Source organism: Astatotilapia calliptera, chromosome 10 (assembly GCF_964374335.1).
Source record: "Astatotilapia calliptera chromosome 10, fAstCal68.1, whole genome shotgun sequence".
Lineage (NCBI taxonomy): Eukaryota > Metazoa > Chordata > Actinopteri > Cichliformes > Cichlidae > Astatotilapia > Astatotilapia calliptera.
In genome coordinates, this window is record NC_137431.1 from 3,847,519 (window position 1) to 3,864,205 (window position 16,687).

Sequence of the window (16,687 nt, forward strand, 5' to 3'; positions counted from 1 at the left end):
AGTTCCTCAAGTGTGGGGATCTACTTTCAACCACGACTCAACTGCATGTCTAACCCATAATGTACAGTCCCATACTGTATTACAACTGACTGCATAACGTCCAAATAATTTCTCATTCAATATCATTTTGGAACTGATTCTATTTCATCCCATTCACTAAATCCTGTAAATTTAGTCACTGAAATTTCACCATGGGGTGGGGTAGGGTGAGGTGGAGGCAGATGATCCGCTGTGCCGACACCTAACGAGAGCAGCCCGAAGAAGACGGCCACATAGCATTCCAGACTGACATCAGGTAACTTTTTATTGTACTTCAGAACGAGATCGCTGACTGATTTAAGAAATTAGCTCTACAGTTTTACAGGGTCTCTGTGCTTGATTGGGCAAACATATTTTTAACATCTTTTTAAAAATGTCTACATACTTAAACATAAAAAACCCCTAATACTTCAGTTCAGTTATATAATGGACATTTGACACTCTGGAGCAGGTAACACTGCCATCATTACTACATGGTTGTTATTCAGTTATATACGTGGCTTCACTAACTGTCAGCCAGACTCAGATATTTTGTAGGGTAAAGTTTCTTGTAGACACAAGAAACTTACAACTGGTAACTTGATGAGCTAATGATCTTTTTGTATATATCAGTGCCTGTGACACGGTTTGCATTCATTCACAGAAATTTTATGGAACCACTAGAATATTTTGGGCTGTGGGCATTTTCTGAAAGATAAGTCAGTAAAGATGTACTTCTACTGGCGGCTTTAACACAAATTAAAATGTACTCAACTCTGTAACTCTAATTTATTATTAGTCAAATAATTTAGCTTCTTCTAACACAGACTTGAAGTTGCCATGGTGTGTGTGTGTGTGTGTGTGTGTGTGTGTGTGTGTGTGTGTGTGTGTGTGTGTGTGTGTTTATGATAGAAAGAAAGCAGTGAAAGCCAGATACACAGACTGGGTTAAAACTGTGTTTTGTGAATTTTTGAGACAACTTTCAAGCACAACATGAACCGATATCAAAACCAGCTCTGCCTTTGATGATGCACAAGTTTAGTTTTGAGTTGTCTGAAATCAAGATCATGAAAATTATACATGTAGCATATCTTGTAAACTGCCTATTTGGGACAAGGTGCATTCTGAACAAGTGCTTTAACTATATCTGATATCTGACTTAGAAATAGCAGAGATCAATTAAATCTGTTAATGGATAATTTTATATGAAGTTGTGTTGCTTCCCCTGCACAATCTCCAACTTTAGTTAAGCTTGAACGTGTTAGCTTTGGAGTTGGAGCTTGGTTCTTACACAACACAGTGACACTGACTCGGGCTTTGGTGGTTCCTCGCAGTTTGGGCCAATTTAATCTCTGCTGAGGACGACAGTTTGGATCTTTTTCAGACCGTGGCAATGTGGCTACACTTTCTAATAACTTGTACTGTTTGTGTCAATCTGTCATCTTCTCAGATCTGCACTGAGCTCTTTGGGATGCCCACTTTTACTGTGTGTTGCTCGGTCCAACAAATGCTGTCACAAAAGCCTTGCGTCGGCAAGAAGAAGCAATCTTCTGCAATCAGACGAAATTAAGTGGTCTTGACAAACTGAAAGACATTTCGAGCTTTAATCCTGCAGCTGAATGAATAACTTAAATGAGAATATGTGTATTTTAAATCAGTGTGTATAAATTTCATCCTTCATTAAAAAAAGCACCAAATCCAAGGGTTTTTTTTTGTTCTTTTACACTTACACATTATATTTATTATTATTCAGCTGCAGAAAAAAAACAGTTCACAGACATTACTGAATGTCCTATATTACTTCAACATGATGATTGCAAATAAAGTTTGGAATTTTAGTACCCAGACAGTATTATAACGACAAATTAAAATTAACTGATCTGCTACACTGTCTTTATTAATTCTAATCCCTGTGTAAACACCATGCCACAATTTCAACTGACAAAAAAAACCCAAGAAAAAAAAAAATTATATATATATATATATATATATATATATATATATATATATATATATATTAGGGGTGCAACGACACAACCGTTCGATACAGTGCTTTCGGTTCGGTACGCATATGTATCGAACAATACAAAATGTTTTATTTATTTTATCAACTTTTCTTCTGCCGATGCTGTCTGTGTTGAGCGCTCAGTGGATCTGCACTGTCGAGCACAGATCCACTGAGCACAGCACAAGCTAGTAACACAGAAGTTAAGCTTGTTGCAACATGGCAACTGCCTCAACGCTAACCAAAATTGAACCTCCCCCACCCTCATTCAGATCTGGCGTTTGGAACTATCTTGGTTTTCATGTGAAGCATGACCCTGATGGTAAGCGCGTCATGGACAAAAGTAAAACAGTATGTCAGATGTGCCACGTAATGCTCAATTGGTGGGAACTAGTGCGTTAGCTCAGTTAGCTTGTTAACGTGTTGACGGCATCCAGCCCCACGTACGGGGCGATCCGCGGTAACTCGTTAACGGAGATTTGCTGTGTTGTGGCGTTAACGTCATTTCAGATTAATGCTGACAGCACTAGTGGGAACACAACGAATATGACTGCACATTTACATCCTAGAGCAAAGACAAGTGGAAGCAGACAAAAACAACAAGCACGCATGCTACAAACTTTACCCGAGTCATTTAGACAGCCGTTAGCACAGGATTCGCCTCATGGGGAACTGATATGTTTAATATGCTGCTGAGAGTATAGCCCAGAAGAAGCGTATAGTATAGCTTTTATTTTGGAAAGAGACATTTCTCTGTAATAAACTCTCTTTTCCAAAGATGAGGGATTCCTCGATCAGATAGATTAATTTTTTACTATTATTTTGTTGTTTCAGCAACATTAAATTTAAAAACTGTTCTTTTGAGTTAAAATATAAATTTATAATTTTAATAAATGACAAATTAAAAAGGGATGAACATTTTTTTGCATCGAAAAAATATCAAACCGTGACACCAAAGTATCGAACCGAACCGTGAATTTTGTGTATCGTTGTACCCCTAATATCTATCTATCTATCTATCTATCTATCTATCTATCTATCTATCTATCTATCTATCTATCTATCTATCTATCTATCTATCTATCTATCTATCTATATATATATATATATATATATATATATATATATATATATATATATATATATATATATATATATATATATATACAGACACATACACACACATATATGTATGTATATACATATATACATACATATATGTGTGTGTACACATGCAGAGCAGCTTTAGTTGCATACTGTCAGACTAAAGAAGGGTTACAGATAGAGCTGGGCGATAGAACGATAACGATATGTATCGCGATATAACTTTTACTCGATAGAGAAATTAAGCTATCGCGATAGACCTCGCCGCTCTTGTCCTCAAAGAAAAAAAAAAAAAAAAAGGTCAGCCAATCCAAATTAAGTAGCGCAGAGCCGAACCAATCACAGCCGCAGCGTCACGTCGCGTGACTTGTTACGTACAGCACAAGTGCCAAGCCGCACGTGTGTTTGTTTGGGAAGCAGCCAGTGGGTAATGGAGCCAGCGCGTAATGGAGGAAATGAGTGTGTCGACTAGAAAAATCAACCGAGCGTGACCGAAGAGAAAACAGATGATGGTTCCAACGCCGGAGAGATTGTCGAACGGAAGAGCCATAGAAGTTCCGTAGTGTGAAGGTATTTCGGCTATTTCAAGTCTGACAAAAAACAGAGTAGCGTGCACTGTAAATTGTGCCGAAAGCAAGTCTGGAAATACAATAAACTGGTGCATGCGTCACACTGTGCCACGTTATTGTTTCGGTGAAATGAATTTCTACAATACTGTTACTGTTAATTCTACTCTCTGCAGTGTTTAAATGCTTACATATACACACAGTTACTGTCCCTCCACACATACGACTCGGTTCTGCTTCTATGCCCCAGCTTTGTTTACTTTTTCCCACCGAGGCTTCTAGACTTCTGATTGGCCAACATTTCTGCACGGTTAGGAATCTAGTGCCACCTGCTGCTTTGGCATGTTCATAGCAGCGTTTTCCTTCATTTCTGCCTTTACGTGTGGACGGGATTATTTTTTAAAACGAAAATGGAAAATCTCAGTTTTCAAAAATACCCGTGTACGTGTGGACGTAGCCTCAGTCTCTGACTGGAAGCGCTAATTCGTCATTCGGCTTTTGTCAGACTAAAGTAACTGTTAAAACTGTTTGAAAAGCTAAGCTATACAACAAGGAGAGATTGAGAATTTCCTTTTAGTTCTCGGTTTAGCCCAGCTCTAGTTACAGAGTTTAACGTCTCTCTTCCTCTCTAATCAGTTTGACTCTGAGATAAACAATTCATTCGACATCTCTAAACCATTTCCGTCTCTTGTTTCTCGCTCTAGACTCATTGTGCCTGTGTTTAAAAAAAAAAAAAAAGAAACGTACACAGCTGCTTTTCCTGGGACTTCCACGTGTACCTCACTGTAAAAAGATAAGGCAGGTGGACAGAGAAAGTCAGCATGGGGCCGGAGGTGAGGGCGGACAGAAAGGAGGTCGGGAGACAAGCGGCTGACAGCCAGCAGACAGCGGCTCCTGAGGTTTCCATTACCTGAGACAGCCTGCTCAGCCACTGGCTCTGTCACCTTAGAAGGAACAGCACTCTCAGCTTCAGTATGAACCCAGACAGGGACACCTGTTATGCAATATTCAGGAAACTGTCATAAACATAAACAGTGGACTGAATATACAAATACATACTGATGGCTGTGCAAAATAATAGCTCAGATACATACGATCAGCACCTTACCCCTGTAAGCCATCTCTACTCCTTTCCCCCCCTTTGCTGTAACTCATTCAAGAGAGAATCTCTACTTATTACCCAGTATAAGTGAATACGTTACTTGTACTGTTCATTAACTGGGTGACATCACACAGTCGCCTGAAGTCTAACATAGATTATGAGAATGGAAACACAGCAAGCTACAAACTTATTTTTTTTGTTTGAAAGGTGACTTTTATCCTTCACTGTGTGAAGGATAAAAGTCACAACATGTTAATTCAGGAAAACAACCTAGTTCAGATCAACAAAATGTGCAGAGGCAGCCAGCAGGCTGGCAAACACAATAGACCAGCGAGTCAATGAAAACAAAACAGACCCTGATACGCACCGACTCTCCTTTTCCCATTAATCACACGAACTCACAGAGAAACTGATAAATACTATACATCACAGCAAGCTTAACAAGTTCAAAATAAACAGAAATTGTTCACTTGTGATTTATGTGACAGAGGTTTTCTGGGCTCATTAATACTGTTGCACTATTCAACAACTGATATCCAAACAAGGTAAGCCAATCTAATTCAAAAAGAAGTATCATCCATAAGACCCTGACCCTGGTTTTCCTTAATCCTGGAGATTAACATGCAGGGGAATCGCATGTGAAATATGAGAGAAATGTAAGGTGTAGTATAGCCCATTGTCCCTTGGCACTCACGAATGGTGCACATATGGGTGACTGCACCTAATGCTGCCGCATTGGTTTACTTGAGCGCTCACATACGTGTGAGTCTGTGGGAAGGAGCTTGCATTTCAGGATAAGTGTCAGTGAGCTTTAGTGGTAGACTACTTAGATTTACCTCCTGAACCCCCAACACATATTGTCTTCCCTGTGCTTAGATATCACACATAAGCAAGACAGCAACGGTCTGTCTGCAAACAACATGAAAACTGGGCTTTAACTAAAACAATTGTTTAAAAAATATAGAACTGACAAAGAATGAAAAAGCATGAGACCATACCACTTTTAATCCAGGTGTTTCTCATCGCACATGTGTATGGACTCAAGCACCTAATTGTGCAATCTGCTTGAATAAACACTTGTGAATGAACAGGTCTATAGAGTTCACTGAATTTGAACATGGCACTGTAACAGGGTGCCACAGTTGCAACAGGTCTGTTAAATAAATGTCTTACTTCATATGCATTCATAATCAACTCTTACCATAGCAACAAGTTACAGAGCAGGGACCCCGAGTGCTGAGGTGGGTAGTCGTCAACGCTCTAACTGTGAGGCTAATATAAAATAAAAATTTCGACAATAGTTGATGCTGATGAGGATATTTTTGGTTGTCTGTTCTCATAACAGGGTCATTCGGCTCATCGTCACACTATTTTTGAATGTTCAGACAGAAAGACAAAGCAACAACAGATAGACATTAGCCACTAGCACTGATATATGTCGTGGTACTGATATTCAATATCTATATGTCATCATGCCTCAAATAAATAATCATCCCTAATATTGAATTCCTCATTACAAAGACTCTTTAAATGTGACATTGCATCATAATATTTAATTGTTTCAAATACACCCAAAGTGTAACATCAACCTTTTTTGCATTCCTAGTTGATTGGAGTGGATTTAAGCTCTATAGATATTACAACAGAAGAGATAAGTGTATGCCAAAAAACTACAAAGAGAAAATGAATAATCATAGTGCTTTTTTGGATCCTCGTCTGAAAAGTGATATAACTGATATAATCTCTCTAAGCAAATATAATGAACCAGCACTGGGGATGTATCTGCAGTCAGCGCCTCCTGTCTCACACATCAGCAACTCTTAACACACCGATGGCCAGCCAGGGCTGTGGCGGACACAAGAGATGAGTGAGTGGGGATACTGTGTGAAGCCAATCTGCTAAATGAACAGTGTTTATCTGTCAGTTAAATGTCAGCTCTGAAGTCCAGCCCTTATCAGAATTAAATGTCAGGGACGAAGCTGGGCGATCTTTCTGAATAAAACATATAAAACCTCTGAATGTCCAGCGGGAACACACAAACACACATTCTCTGAGCATCCTGGACTCATGGGACAGTAAAGGAGAGTAAGTAGGTTCTGGTATGAATTATAATGCACACATGTGGTGGAGCTGTAGCAGATTAGATTTCGTTTTCAAGCACTCATCAAACATTTACTTGCAGCTACCAGTGATGATCCATCTAGATGTTTTTCCAGTTGTACTATATAACGCAAATATACGGTAAAGATTATGGGCTTAAAAATACGGACTAGAGGTACTTGTTTAGAGGTATAATGTTTATATTCCTGTTTTTACCGGCCACACACCGCTTACTATTTCCTTCCCGAACCCATTCCTTTTTGACGCAAGATTGCTTTTAAATTTTAAAAATCCCGGTCAACTTTTAACCTCACTTTTTTTCTATAATAGAAAATAATTACATAGATAAATAATTCACTGGTGTGACTGACAGCTTAACCACTAAAGTCATTAGGTTTGTAACAGCGTAGTGACCCCGGCCCTATTTAATGTTAGCTATCAAAACTGTACATGGATCGCGAGGGCGTAGCCTCTAGCAGCCCGCCACAACCGCGGTTTGTCCGCCGCACCTGTTCGCTGGCCATTCCTTCCCTTCGTGTCTTACCTTTTGCTTTATGGGACTTCTCCACCACAGGCTGCCATTGCTTCAGAAAGTCTAGAAACGCGTCCTGGTTAAACTTTCCCGGCGTCGACAGCAGGCTGAACTCTCAAAGTGAACTTTGTCGTTAACTCACATTGTGGCTAACAGAGGTGGTGATGCTGCGAGCCCACGCGGCTCGTGACGTGCTGCCTTCAGGGTCTCCTCCCGAGATCGTGTTTTGGACTGTACGCTTTTAAAGTGGATCAAGAGCAAAGGTTTCTGAGACTGGAAATAATATATATTAATCACGACCTCAAACGTCAAAGAGACTTTGTTCCCGCCACATAAATCTGGTTAACGTCGTTGTTTATGTAATAATTTTTGAGAGCGCCTGAACGCATCTTAAGCAGATTAAAATGCACAAATGAGACGTTGATGTTACCGTGCTCTCCTGAAGGCTTGCTTCCTCCCCAGAATTTTTTAAAACCCCACTTTTTGTCCTTCTAATATTTATATTTGTGGGTAGAATCTGCTCATGTGCTGAAATACAGTTTATTAGAATTGTGTGGCAAGAACTAATGACATTGTAAGCTCTTGTTAGGAGTTTCAGGCAGAATAAAGTCTTACTCTGGTCTGAAAAGCGTTCTAGTTAATTGCTATTAATGTATATTTATTTGTTCTAAAAAGGCCACTGTTAATATTTTTCATATTATGACATGCACAGAGCTCTTCGTAGTAAAAATCCAAGTATATCCGTCATCACTTCTAATCAGAAAGCACCACTGGAAAGAAAACAAAAGGCTACTAAGAGTACAGTATGGTCACCATTCTGGATGCTTTGTTGTTATGTAACCATTAAACAAAGCAAATGTAAACATTTAAATATAAATTAGTTTATTTGTACTTAACCTTTGCATTACTTCTAATATGACAGTCTGATCACAAAGGTGATGTTATATCTTCAGTGATAGGTGTTATGTGGAACAGATATTTATGATGTGGCATAAAAATAACTAATGAATCTTAAATATACTGCCTTTATCATGAATGAATGAATGAATAACAGATTTTTAGAAAATGTTGGACTATGTTTGTCCTTATCCTTGAAGACCTGCCCCGAGCTGTAAGGAGATAAGTGGTTAAAAAAACCCTGATGGATGACATTATTAAAACATTGTAATTTCAAGAAACATTTGGGAAAAATAATTCTTACCTGAACCTGCAATGAACACGTTTTACATTCAAATATGATCATAAATCATATTTATAAATCATACATATAAGCTCTTCATCAAGAAGAATTTCATAAAACCTCCTGACATAGTAAAAATAGTGAGTGCATGGTTAGTGTTTTACACACACAGCACAAACATATCTAATATTTTAAATACCCAAATATGTAAATACTTAAAAGAAACGATCAACTCTCAAACCAGAAAACTGTATGTTTTATTATTGCATCATATCAGAATCTTCAGAAAAAACTGTGAATTACACCTCCTGGCCCACCTCCATGCCTCCCATAAAACCAGTAATCAAATATTGATGATTGTGTCCATCATTATATTATTGTCATGACAACCTTTGTAAATGCAGTTACATATTGCTGAAACTGATTACACTGAGTGCATTATCAGATATGGCTGCACTGTAAGATTTAGCCTACGGGCTGCTTTTGCTTGGTCGTACAATCACTGCACTGCCAGTGAACTGTGTATTGTGGAAACCATTTAGGAAGCTGTTCTTCAGTCGGTGCAAGAAGTGGACATATCTCACGCCGGGTCCATAACCGGAGAACACATGTGACACCTGCAGGCCAAGACAGATGTGTACATTGAAATGCAGGAATACAGCACTGTGCACTGTAGTGGCAAAGAAATGAGAGTCTCACCTCTTTCCATTCGTGAGAGTAAACCAGTCGCTGCTCGGTGGGGTTGACTGTGTGCTCTGAGATCACTGTGTTTTTATCCGCACCCAGTAACTTCACATGCAGCTGGTAGATTGAGTCATGCAGCTGACTCTCCTCATACCTGATAACATGACACACTTAGATTTTCCTAAAAACTTCAAAGACATTTTCTGTATGTGATGTGATTAAATTGTTCAGAGCAGATTACTATACACTCATATACACTCCAGGCTTGTGGAATGTCTTTATATTCACAAATAGTATAAATATCTGGGACCTTTGGGGGAATGAGTGCTATTATGCTGGCACCAGGATGTCTGTAGTGTAAGGGGACAAAGGGGGCCTTAATCTAGCTCAGTCACTTAAGTGGAAACACATCTATATATGTGAAGTTAGGAGAGTCTGTTCTTCCTTTTTGGCATGCAAACAGAAGCCACGCATGTGTCAATTCAAGCATTTTAAACTTGGAGTTCATCTCTTTATTGTCTCAACTTGTACAACAATCACTGCATACACATTGCTAGTACTGCATAAGAACCCCTTTTGCTTCCAGAACCAACTTAAGTCTGTGTGGTAATTCAACAAGATTCTGGGAAAACATTCCTAGAGGTTTTAGTCCACACTGACATGACAGCATTACGCAGTGGCTGCAGATTTGTTGGCTCTACATATACGATGCAAAACATCTGTTTTACAACATTACTTAACTGGATTTGAACTCTGGTAACTGTGGAGGCCATTTGATTACAGATAACTCATTGTCATGTTCAAGAAACCAGATTGAGGGATGAAAGCAGCTGTCAGAAGATGGGTACAACACACATAAAAATGTTAGACATGGTCAGTGACAATACTTGGGTAGGTTGTAGAATTTTAATTATGTTTAGTGTGGGGGGAAAAGGGCTCCAAAGTGTGGCAAGAAAATATTCCCTACACCATTACACCACTGTCCATCTCGACTGTTGATATAAGACAGGATGAATCAATGCTTTTATTTTGTTAATGCCAAATTCTGATCCTAAAGACTATGACCCTGAAGAGTCTTAAGAGAACTGTAGCACATTGTACGTTCAGAGATGCTCTTCTGCATACCTTGGTTTTAAAAACTGGTTAATCGACTTACTGTAGTTCCTAACAGCTCGAAGCATTATGTCCATCTCCTCACCTTTGACATCAACCCAGAGACTTGCTGCTTGCTGGATATTTCGTTATTCTCTGTAAAACCTACCGCTGGTTGTGTGGGAAACCCAGGGGATCAGCGGTTTGTGAAATTCTTAAAACAGCATGCCGAGGACCATAAACCATTCCGTGCTCAAAATTACTTGAATCCCCCCCTCCCCCTGCACTGATTTACTGCCGTGTGACTGGCTTGATTACGTATTTGCGTTAATATGAAGTTTGGCCAGTGCACTTAAAGTGGCTGGTGAGGGTAGGTTGATCTGAAAGGTGCACAATGACCATGTTGATGGTTTTAGCTAGGACTAGCACTTGGTATTGTCCAATAACCTTTGTGACTGAGACTTCCAGTTTAATAGGGGGTGTTCAAGAGAGACCAAAATATACATGTCATGGGATGAGCTTTTCTTCCTGTCAGTTTTTAATCACATTGCTAACAGAAGGGGTCGTAAGAATGCATATAGTTCAGTTTCGTTTAGCTTTTTTACTTTTATGGGTTTTGACTGTAGTAAAAAAGCATCTACAGTGTTGACTTCATGCATGAAACAAGCAGCAGTAGGGAATTTCTAGCAGCAGATTGTTGAAACACACACACAAACACACAGGTCTCTGTTGACCAATAACCATTTGGAAATGAATGCTATTAATTGAGGAGATCAGATCAATAAGTAGCCAGTGTGTGTACATTAAGTGTCCTTTTATTACAGTTTTTGCTAAAAGTAACATAATGTGTGATCTTTTTGTCTAGAAGCAGTTGTGCATCCTTAGTTTAGCTGTTCAGTTTCATTCATTTTTATTCACTGAGGACTAGCCTGCAAGCGCCCTCTGCTGTGTTCCTGAAGGAACTGCTGACATTTTTTGTAGAAGAGGTAAAGGCTCATATGGATTGGCTCTGGTATTGGTACACTGCTCCTGTTTAACTTGTTTGACAATGTAAACTCTGTTAGCATTATTAGGCCCTTTTACACTTTACTCACTCGGTGCAAAGGTTCTATCGTTTCACTTTGAACTAAACCAAAATGATGCAGTCACAACTATAACTAATTTATTTACATTTTTTGTTTGTATTTATGTTTATTTACCCACCAGTCTTGGATGGCAATTTCAGGCTGAAACTCATCCAGCAGCTCGTCCCACAGTCCTTCTGCTTTCAGGTCCACAACCTGCTCCATGGTGAACCAGCTGGGAACACCACCACAAACAAGAGTTATACTTACTACCACTGTAATTATACAACTAGAGGTTATATAGCAACCCACTCTTTAAATGTCATTTCTACAAGTATGTTTGCAGATAATCCCGGTTATACCCAGCATCGTGGTAATGTCTAACCCAAGTAACACCTACCTGTAACGAGGCAATGCACACACCACAACACCTTCAGGTATGCCGCTTGTATCATAGGGCAGGACCTCCGAATTCGTGGTCCAACCAGTGAAGTTGCCTGGGGATTCAGAGATTAGTCATGAAACCACATTGATTTGATTCATTTTTTGGCTAACGTCACTCCTGTCCCTCACCATCAGGCTGAAATCGTGGAGGTCCGCGGTCAGGCACGGCAGGCAGTTCGGGTTCAGGTGGTGGGATGTCTTTACTCAACCCTGTGTAGGGAATAAGAGACAATGTTGGCCACTGTAATCCCAGTATACACAGCTCACAGACAAAGAGTTATCTTTCTGACAAGCACTGGGCGTGCCTCTTTGTAAAAACACACTAAGTCAGCATTCTGAGTCACACCTCAGTTTCCAGTTGTCTTAGGGTCATAAAAGCTTTTTCACATCTAATCTTTATGGTAAATGGACAGATTCTTATATAGCGCTTTTCTACGCTCCCGGAGTACTCAAAGCGCTCTATACAACAAGACAAAAAAACAAAAACAGCAGCCGTTTTAGTTGATCTGTTTTCTTTCTTTCTTAAAAACAGCATACTGCACGGTTTAAATGACGAGGAGGTTTAACTCAATGCTTAATGTTTTCAGCAAAGTTATGTCTCACATAACTATCAAAAGTACAGCTGCTGAAGCGTCAGGCACTTTTGTTCCGTCTGTATATGAAGCTGAATGTGGCCGCAGTTTCGAGGAGATAACACAAGATTCCATTTCTGACCGTTGGATTTGTGTCTATTGGCATCGTTTCATAAACTTTGTATGCTTTGATGGGTTTGTGTTTTCATTTACTTGTTAGCAATGCATTTCACAAACTAGTTTAGTTGTTGTGTGCAGCAGAATACTGGCTTAGCGGGCTTAAAGTCACAGTGTCTCCGATGTCTATACCCAAAGCATCTATTTGTTTGTAAACATATCGCTACATAACCAACAGTATATATGCTGAATGCTAAACACCCAAACAGCACCAGTTAAAGTATGAAGACATCAACTTCCTGAAGATCAGGTTTTTTTTTTCCCTTCTCCACTTCTGCATTAGTCAGATTGCACACAGGTACTCAAAAACAAGTTAGGGGAGGGGTCTGTGCATTCAGGATCCATTTTTCCGTAAATGACCAAAGACAATGAATTAATTATTAACTTAATCCCGCTAATACTGGAGGGATGAATTCACACCAGCATAAATGTGTGCAACACATGCCATCTGTCTGTAATCCAAACTTTCTGTGGATAAGGGAGAGACAGCAAAACAACAAGCGTAGCGTGTGTAACAGTGATATGGTACCGTATGGCGCAGGGTTCATCAGTAAATTTCTTCCGAAGGGCTTGGCTTCATACACGGACTTCCAGTCCAGGCCATCGGGCATCGGTGCACTCTGCAGGCTCCACTCTTCCTCGCACTTCTTCTTCCACTCGGCAGCAGACATGGTGCAAATAGCGTGACAGGGCACTACAGCTGTTTCCGAGTTCCCAGTCGGTAGTTTTATCTGGAACGCCCCCTCCTCCCACTCGAGCACAAACCACCAATAGAGGCAGTGTACGTAAACAGTAGCAAATTTTCTGTGACTAACTAAAGGAGGTCTGCCTGTGACACACCCCGGTGTTGCAAGCCAACATGCTGCTCCTCCCTGGCCTCTTAAAGTCACAGCAGTTTAAAAGAATTTCCATCATCACATGATTTATTGATGACATATGTCTGAATACAGATAGTGGAAAAATGTCAGTTTTAGTTTTGCTGGATCTCAGTGCAGCATTTGATACAGTTGACCACAACATATTACTCAAACGACTGGAGAATTGGGCAGGTCTTTCAGGAACTGTACTAAACTGGTTCAAAACATACTTAGAAAACAGGAAATACTTTGTATCAATAGATAACTTCACATCTGAGCAGACAAGTATCACATGTGGAGTTCCCCAAGGTTCCATCTTGGGGCCCCTTCTGTTTAACATTTACATGCTCCCACTGGCACAGATTATAAAGAACAACAAAATAAACTATCACAGCTATGCAGATGACACACAAATATATATCACAATGTCACCAGGAGACCAAGGCCCTGTACAGGCTCTTGGTAAATGCATTGAGGAAATTAATGACTGGTTGTGCCCAATTTTCTCCAGCTAAACAAAAACAAAACTGAAGTAATAGTCTTTGGTGCCAAAGAAAAATGATTACAGGTGTAACGGAGCGGAAAGGCTGATTTTATTTCCACGTTGTTTTTGTGTTTTTAAAAGGAAGGAGACCTTCCTAAAAACGGGCAGAGCAGTGGAGCCGCCAAGGGAAAGCACACAATTTAAACTGTAAGATTAAAAATATAATTTATTATATTTAAATAGTTAAAAATGTAAGATAAATTAAAACAACCTTGGCCAAGGGATAACACAATAAAAAGCAATAAAACACAACGTTAAAAGTCCAGTGGCATCCGCCACGATATAAAAGTCACAAAGAACTAAAAAAGTCCAGCGAAGTGATGTAAAAGGGAAACCCAGCGGAGTCCTCGCCTTCCTCCCCGCATTCCGCGTCCTGGTACGCCCGGGGGGGCAGAGCTCTCAACTCCGCCCGCCGCTTCTTTAAACTGCAAGTCGGCACCAGCTGTCTCGCCGCCTCTGCTCTCCCGCAGTGCACAAGCTGGGCTCTCGTTACTACTGCCGTCCGCCTGTTCGCTCCGCGTCCCTAGTCGCTGGTGCTGTCCGTCCTCTTAACGCCCAGCTCCACCAGCCCCTTCGGCTTGCAGGCGCCGCCGCCGCCTGGCACCACTTACTCCTGGCCGTCATTCTAGCCTCTCGGTCGAACTGCTTCCTTTGGTCTGCCAGGCCCTCTTATTGGCCTCTCTGGGATCTCTCGCAGGTGTGAACAGTCTATTATCAGGTAGGGGCGGAGTCTTTACAGGACAGGTGTTCAATTTAAATAAGATAAAAACATGCAATAAAGCTCATACAAACAAACCCAATATACAATATTAAAATATTAAAACAGATAAAACATTGCAAAACATGCACAATAAAACCCTAAATAACTTGTCCCGTTTCACCCCGTGACATCCCCCCACACTGAAAGATTAGCAGTCCCTGCTAAAAACCCAGCTTCCAGTCATGAAGCTTTCTTTAAGTCCGGTTCCGTCTTCTACCCCCAAGCAAAAATATAAAAAAAAGTGCACCATTCAGTCCAAGGCCACAAACGAGCAATCACTCTCACGTCCTCGTAGCATAGCTACCCGGAAGCCATAAGGTCCTACACTGCACCCGGCTGCTACCGTGGGGATACTTCCAGGCCTAACCTGGGTCTCGTGCTTAATCCCAAACACTGCTGCCTAGCAGCAAATCATTACCCCAACTCCCGCAAGCCTGCAGCTGACCTCCCATGACAACCTCGGTTGGACGTCCTCCATTCACTCTTGGTGTGGCCAACACTCATACTTGTGCACACTGTCCATACTCATCTGCTCAAGGGTCCTTAGCTTTGGCTCCAACAAGCCATCCTCCATCTTCTTCTTTTGTCCAACCCTTTAAACTTCAAACATACCGGGGCACCAGAATACACATACATCATCTTTGCTATTCCCCCAGCTACCCCAACTGCTCTGGCTCCGTATCCTGTCGACAACGCCATTTATGTAACGGAGCGGAAAGGCTGATTTTATTTCCACGTTGTTTTTGTGTTTTTAAAAGGAAGGAGACCTTCCTAAAAACGGGCAGAGCAGTGGAGCCGCCAAGGGAAAGCACACAATTTAAACTGTAAGATTAAAAATATAATTTATTATATTTAAATAGTTAAAAATGTAAGATAAATTAAAACAACCTTGGCCAAGGGATAACACAATAAAAAGCAATAAAACACAACGTTAAAAGTCCAGTGGCATCCGCCACGATATAAAAGTCACAAAGAACTAAAAAAGTCCAGCGAAGTGATGTAAAAGGGAAACCCAGCGGAGTCCTCGCCTTCCTCCCCGCATTCCGCGTCCTGGTACGCCCGGGGGGGCAGAGCTCTCAACTCCGCCCGCCGCTTCTTTAAACTGCAAGTCGGCACCAGCTGTCTCGCCGCCTCTGCTCTCCCGCAGTGCACAAGCTGGGCTCTCGTTACTACTGCCGTCCGCCTGTTCGCTCCGCGTCCCTAGTCGCTGGTGCTGTCCGTCCTCTTAACGCCCAGCTCCACCAGCCCCTTCGGCTTGCAGGCGCCGCCGCCGCCTGGCACCACTTACTCCTGGCCGTCATTCTAGCCTCTCGGTCGAACTGCTTCCTTTGGTCTGCCAGGCCCTCTTATTGGCCTCTCTGGGATCTCTCGCAGGTGTGAACAGTCTATTATCAGGTAGGGGCGGAGTCTTTACAGGACAGGTGTTCAATTTAAATAAGATAAAAACATGCAATAAAGCTAATACAAACAAACCCAATATACAATATTAAAATATTAAAACAGATAAAACATTGCAAAACATGCACAATAAAACCCTAAATAACTTGTCCCGTTTCACCCCGTGACACAGGTCACCAGAGAACTTCAATTTATACACCTAAAAACCACAAACCAGGCGAGAAATTTGGGTGTAGTGATGGATGCAGACCTAAACTTAGAAAAACACATTAAGACAATAACAAAATCAGCTTACTATCACCTCATTTATATTAAATATACATTAATATATAATATAAGCCCTCATATTATATATTATTTATTCATATGAAGTTTTGATGAATCTCGTTTAACGTATAATCCTTTATCTAAACAAGCTACAGAAACCTCACTACTGAAAGTGTGTTTAAAATGAACTATAAGGTGAATATAATAATATCATTTCGCTG

The 16,687-nt window shown here is 40.7% G+C and overlaps 2 protein-coding genes across 3 annotated transcripts in view; both read right to left on the reverse strand.

The window, feature by feature from the left end:
• Positions 1-7,678, reverse strand: part of slc8a2a (solute carrier family 8 member 2a) — a 28,844-nt gene extending 21,166 nt beyond the window's left edge. Inside the window, exon 1 of one of the 2 annotated variants that reach the window (XM_026181059.2) lies at positions 7,440-7,678. The gene's annotated coding sequence lies outside the window, so the exon portion shown is untranslated. The remainder of the gene's footprint in view (positions 1-7,439) is intronic. The other variant, XM_026181060.2, reaches the window with a different exon arrangement.
• Positions 7,679-8,840: 1,162 nt separating this feature from the next.
• Positions 8,841-13,509, reverse strand: nccrp1 (P1, F-box associated domain containing). The gene is made up of 6 exons (XM_026181072.2): positions 13,170-13,509; positions 12,021-12,101; positions 11,848-11,944; positions 11,587-11,682; positions 9,307-9,445; positions 8,841-9,224 (listed from the first exon to the last, which is right to left on the reverse strand). Exons 1-6 carry the CDS (start codon positions 13,309-13,311, stop codon positions 9,078-9,080), a joined length of 702 nt encoding a protein of 233 aa, XP_026036857.1. The 5' UTR covers positions 13,312-13,509; the 3' UTR covers positions 8,841-9,077.
• Positions 13,510-16,687: the final 3,178 nt, after the last annotated feature.